Source organism: Henckelia pumila, unplaced genomic scaffold, assembly GCF_033568475.1.
Source record: "Henckelia pumila isolate YLH828 unplaced genomic scaffold, ASM3356847v2 CTG_466, whole genome shotgun sequence".
Taxonomy (NCBI): Eukaryota; Viridiplantae; Streptophyta; class Magnoliopsida; order Lamiales; family Gesneriaceae; genus Henckelia; species Henckelia pumila.
In genome coordinates this window covers 5496210-5502718 of record NW_027331833.1, presented here as the reverse complement: position 1 = coordinate 5502718, position 6509 = coordinate 5496210, and the positions used below count along the sequence as shown (strand labels likewise).

The window sequence follows — 6509 nt, the reverse complement described above, 5'->3', positions numbered from 1 at the left end:
ATACTTCCCTAATTTATATGACGTGTAACCTTCTATGTAAGACTTTATGTACACATAGCATTATCCTAATTTTTTTTAGCTCGGATCGTTTGGATATGCAAAAAGTTAGTATTTTTAACTCAATTCCATTCCGAGACAGAGCAAAAAAATTTCATTAGAGCAGACGTAATTATTGGAAATATTTATATATCTTTCTTGATATTGTGTATATCTTTTTGTATCTTTTTTTTTTTATTTTGTTTCCTTTATCTCTATCTCGTGAGATTTTATATAAACATACTTTGTATCCTTACTTTAGAATATATGAAATTATATTCTTCCAAATAGTTTCTACATGGTATCAAGAGCTCACGGCCTACGCCACTAACCCTAGCCCTTCGCCGCCACCGCCGCCCCTTTTCCTTCAAATTTTTTTTTTCGGCGATCTCCATGGCTGCTGCAAACAATTCGGCTAGCACCCCGATCTCCTTCAATGTTGCTGCTCATGCGCCTTTGAAGTTGACATCCATAAATTATCTCTCCTAACGTCTCCAATTCATGACCCTTCTCACTGGTCATGATCTACTTGGGTTTATTGATTGTTCCCACCCCTGTCCAGCTCGGACCATCCACCTCGCCGCCACGCCTACCACGGCCACCACCGCCGCTGTCGCTGCCACTACCTCTTTGAATCCCACGTACACCGCCTGGATACGTCAGGACCAGTTGATTCTCAATATCTTCATTGGATCTCTATGTCCTTCTCTGATTCCGTTTATTGCCACGTCCACCACTTCCGCTGATGCCTGGACCATTCTTGCCAATACATATGGAAAGCCCTCTTGTGGTCGCATCTCTCAGCTCAAAACGCAACTTAGGAATCCGGTCAAGGGATCTCAATCTATCACTGAATTCATGCAGTTCATCAAATCAAAGGCTGACGAACTCACCCTTATGAATGCTCCGCTTGACATCGAAGATATTACAATCAAAGTTCTTCAAGGTCTTGATGATGATTAAAAGGAGCTTGCTCATGCCATCCAAGCCCGTGACAGTGCCATGTCGTTTGAGGAGCTCCAAAAAAAGCTTCTCAATCATGAGGCTCATCTTGTTGCTCGAAGGGTCTCTCTATCATCTCTTCCAGCAACAGCCCACACGACCTAGCGCTTCACTCTTCAAGGTCGTCGCACGCCGCCCGCTCATGTCGTCGGCGCCTCCCCTCCACAACCTCGCCACGGCGATGCCTGGTCCTCTTGATCGACGTTCCAACAGCAGGCCCAACCACAGGGTCAGTGTTTCTCACGCTTGTATCTGGGACGCTGTCAGCTCTGTAGTCGCCAGGGCCACTCTGCTCTGCATTGTCCTGAATTTCAGTTCATGCATGACCAGCATTCTGTGCCTCATGGTGGCCAACCACACGCTGCACATGGCCCGCCATCATCCTCGGCAGTCGCTTATACTGCCACCTCTCCTGGTCCGTTTGACGGGATCTTAGACTCTAGAGCCACTCATCATGTGATAGCTGATCTCTCCAATCTCTCTCTGCACACTCTGTATGTTGGCTTTGATGGTGTTATTGTTGGTGATGGCAATGGTCTCCCCATTACTCACACAAGTTGTCTCCTACCACCCTCCAGTTCCCCTACACTTTTGTTTTCACATGCCCTATGCGTTCCTTCAATTAACAAAAATCTGTTATCTGTGTCTCAAATTTGTAAAACTAATGATGTCATTGTTGATTTCTCTTCCTCTGATTTTCAGGTGCAGGATCCTCGCACGGGGGATATTCTCCATCAAGGTCCACTTAAAGATGGTGTCTACTCATGGTCTGCGTCTCCGTTCTCTCCGCCACTGGCCCTTTCTGCTTCTGTTGTGTCTTTCCATACCTGGCATAGTCGTTTAAGTCATCCGTCTGCTCGAGTTTTACATTATTTAGTCGTGTCTAAGTCTGTGTATTGTTCGTCTTCAACTCATAATTTTAATTGTAATTCATGTTTATGCAATAAAAGTCACAAACTTCCGCTTCATGACTCATCTCTTACTTTGCAATTTCCTCTTGATCTCATGTTTTCTGATGTTTAGACCTCTCCGGTTATCTCAAATGATGGGTATAAATACGATGTTATATTTGTTGATCACTATAGCAAATATATTTGGTTGTATCCCCTAAAACACAAATCGGATGTCTTATCTGTCTTTAAATGCTTCAAATCTCTTGTTGAGAAACGCTTTAATCGTCTCATCCTCAATTTATATACTGACAATGGTGGGGAATTTCTTGCCCTTAAAAATTTTCTTAATCAACATGGAATTTCTCATCTCACCACCCCCCTCATACTCCTGAACATAATGGTTACTATGAACGCCTTCATCGACATATTGTGGAAAACGGGCTTGCTCTTCTCCAACATGCGTCCATCCTTACTCATTTTTGGCCCTTTACCTTTGCCACGGCCACTTATCTCATAAATATCCTACCAAAACGCAACCTCTCGTATAAATCCTCCTTTGAGTGTCTCTTTGCCACAACACCTAACCTATCCAAGCTTATAATTTTTGGTTGTCTCTATTATCCTTGGCTCCGTCCCTACTCTTCTCATAAGCTTACACACCGGTACTCCATTTGTGTCTTCCTTGGCTATTCACTCACGCAGAGCGCCTATTTTTGCTACAAGCTATCTTCTGGTAGAGTCTTTGTTTCTCGTCATGTTGTCTTTGTTGAGTTTACGTTTCATTTTGCCAGTGGTGGTTCGGCCAATGGACTTTGCTCGGGTACGCCGCGTGGATCGCCTGTGGAGGACCCCCGTGTCCTTGATTCTTTACCTGTTGAATCCTTCGACCCATGCCCGGCTCGACCTCTACATCTACCTTTGTCCCCAAATGTCCAGCCCGATCCCGCACCCATTTTGGCTGCACGGCCATCCCCCGAGCCACCAGCCACCCACGCCGTTCCACCTTCCAAACCACCGCCTCCCCCTCCTGATTCCAACACTCATCCCATGGTCACCCGTTCCAAAAACAATATTTGTAGCGACCCAACCCGAATCCACTACCTAATCAGAGTTAAGAGCATAATTAAATATGCATTAAATAAATTGCTGCGGAAGACTTAAATAAAAGCAAACGGACAGAATACAACCGGTTAAACAAATTCGATTATACAACCCAATCGAATAAATAAGCCTAAAAGGTAAAAACCTACAGCTAATCCTGCTGTCTTCGCTGGTCACTGGCTACTCCAAGATCCTGGTGCTCGATCCTTCACCTACACCTGCCCCGTCAAATGGGGTGTCCAGATACACAGAAAATACTGGACGTGAGCTCTAATATCAATACAAAAGCACGGGTAAAACATACAAATATGATGCATGCAAATGATAGGGTTTCCATATCTGGGATAACTGTATACAACTGCTCAGTAATGGCGCCTAGGACATGAGTGGTACAACCCAGGGAGCAAACCCTGCGTACACTGCTCATTCCTAATGGACGTGGACCGTGTCCCCCAGATGTTAATAACCCATAACCCGTCGGTCACTGGGCACTAGACATCAACCGTCCAAACAGGGCTGAGCGGCCCTACATGGCTCATCTCAAAAGATGGAAAGGCACAATATGATATGCACATGCTGCATAATAATATGACACACAAATGCAACATATAAGCATGCAAAACCCGCTGGCTATCTCAGTCAGTACTTACGTACCTTTCTACAGGCAGTCCTAGCAGTCTCACTCTAGGTTTCAAGCCTATCATCAACTCTACAATGCAAATACCCATGCATCATTTAATAAGTTCTAAAAGCCTTAACTAAGCTATTGAGTACTCCTAAATAATTTAAGGATACCATAGCTATAATTGCGTCCATCGTCAGTCCGCTGATGGCGAATATTCCGCAACTAGGAGTATACCCCTGTCCCAGCTCCACCACCTCGAGCACGGCTCCGCTACACGAGCACTGCTCCGCTACTATGTCAGACACTGTCTGATTATGCTAGAATATATTTCCTACTCAAACTCTAAAATAAGAGTACCCAAATACCTAAAATAGAGCCACGTGGGCGAAGGAGAGGAATTCGGAATTTGCACCAAATGATTCTCCGCGACCCTATATTTATAGCACACGTTCGGGCCGTCCGATCCTAAGTTTGGGGCGTCCGATCAGCTTCGGGCCATCCGATCGTCTCATTGGATCGTATCTCCGCCACGCATCCAACCAATCGCATGCAACCATACACCTGTCCAATACACTGTTTGGATGGTCCGAACTGGCTCTTCGGGTCGTCCGAACTCAATATATTACGTCATCCGTGACGCCAGCTATCCGTTGATACCAACACACGTGTCCCTGCCCAATTTAGGATCGTCCAAACTCCACTTTGAAGCGTCCGAAGCCTTCAGAGCCTCCGAAGCCTGGCTTCGTCCACATTCGGGTCCTCCGAACTCAGTTCGGGTCTTCTGATCCTTCCGGACCCTTTGAACCATTTTCGAGTGTTCTGGATCCATTTTTGGACTCCATTAATCCATTTGGAATTTCCTTAATCATGTTTTACTTAATCTAAACATGATTACATGATTAATTACTCATTAATCGTTAATTCAGAATACGGGTTACTACAATATTTTTTGGCCAAATACCCGCTTCGGTCTCATTGCTATCACTGACACAGCCACGTCTGAGCCTACATCACATACTCTTGCTCTCAAGGATCCTCACTGGCGTGCTGCCATGTCTGAGGAGTTTGATGCGCTTCTTCGTAATGTTACTTGGGATCTTGTTCCGTCCGATATGGCCCAGAATGTTGTTGGTTGCAAATGGGTCTTTCGGCGTAAGCGGAAATCTGAGGGTTCTATTGATCGCTACAAGGCCCTTCTGGTTGCCTAGGGGTTTTACCAACGTCCGGGTCTTGACTTCACTGATACCTTTAGTCCTGTGGTGAAACACACCACTGTTCGCATTCTCTTGTCCCTGGATGTCTCCAATGGTTGGTCTCTTCGACAAATGGATGTGAATAATGCATTTTTCCAGGGTCAGTTGGACGAATGTGTTTATATGGCTCAGCCGCCTGGTTTTATTGACTCTGATTTTCCGGCGCATGTCTCCAAGTTAAACAAAGAAATTTATGGTCTTAAACAGGCACCCCGGGCCTGGTATACGGCACTCCATCGATTTCTTATCAGTCTTGGCTTTGTTGCCTCTCTGGCTGATACCTCCTTATTTATTTTTCATTCTGGCAGTGTCATCATGTATCTTCTCTTCTATGTCGATGATTTAATTCTTACAGGAAATGATGTTGCTGCTCTTTAGACTTTCATTAATCATTTGGGTGCTCGGTTCTCCATCAAGGATCTGGGTTCTCTCTCTTATTTTTTGGGTATTGAAGTTGTTTCCACTTCAGGGGGCCTTTGCCTATCTCAGCGAAAATATCTCATTGATATTCTCACCAAGACAAACATGGCTAATTCGAAACGTGTCTCCAGGCCTCTTGCCACGACTGCTCCTCTGCATCTCTTCGATGGATAGCCCCCTGCTGATGCTACACTATATCGCCAGGTCATTGGTAATTTGCAGTATCTCTCCTTTACTCGCCCAGATATTTCCTTTGCTGTTAATAAGCTGTCTCAATTCATGCATGTTCCTTCTTCTCTACATTGGGGGGCGACCAAGCGCCTCCTCTATTATCTTAATGGAACTCGTTCATATTGTCTAATGTTTCGCTGCCACAACTCACCATCTCTTCACGCCTTTTGTGATGCTGACTGATGTTGATGATCACACTTATACTGGTGCGTATATTGTTTTCCTGGGTTCAAATTCCATTGCCTGGTGCTCCCGTAAGCAAGGTTCTGTTTCTCGTTCTTCTACTGAGGCTGAATATCGCGCCATTGCATCCACTGCTATAGAGCTCCAATGGATTCGGTCGCTGCTTGATGAACTCGGCCTCACTACTGTCAACTCTCCATCTTCTATCTATTGTGACAATTTTGGGGCTACCTATCTCTGTGCTAATGAAGTTTTTCACTCTCGCATGAAGCATATTACTCTGGATTATCACTTTGTTCATGAGCTGGTTCAAAGTCGTAAAGTTCATGTCTCTCACGTCTCCTTCTCTGACGAGCTTGCTGATGCGCTGACTAAGCCTTTTGTTAGTACGCGTCTACGCCTCCTGTATTCCAAGATTGGTGTCTCTGCACATCTACCATCTTGAGGGGGCCTATTGAAAATATTTATATATCTTTTTTGATATTGTGTATATTTTTTTGTATCTTTTTATTTATTTTATTTCATTTATCTCTATCTCGTGAGATTGTATATAAACATACTGTGTATCCTTACTTTAAAATATATGAAATAATATTCTTCCAATCGTTTCTACAGTAATTTCATTGTCGTTATTTTTTAAAATATTACTAAAATAAATACTATTAGCAAAAGAACTGTTATTGAATAATTTTTTTTTAAAACAAACTGTGATTGAAAAATTGTTCTTTGGATCAATGGATTAGTACTTTTTCAAAAAATTAATTT

General features: G+C 43.9%; 1 protein-coding gene across 1 annotated transcript; it reads left to right on the top strand.

The window, feature by feature from the left end:
- The first annotated feature begins 1075 nt into the window (after positions 1–1075).
- LOC140872637 (uncharacterized) lies at positions 1076–5288 on the top strand. Its single transcript, XM_073275524.1, has 6 exons — positions 1076–1267; positions 1369–1848; positions 2634–2981; positions 4584–4856; positions 5010–5131; positions 5219–5288. The coding sequence occupies exons 1-6, from the start codon at positions 1076–1078 to the stop codon at positions 5286–5288; spliced, it is 1485 nt and encodes a 494-aa protein (XP_073131625.1).
- Positions 5289–6509: the final 1221 nt, after the last annotated feature.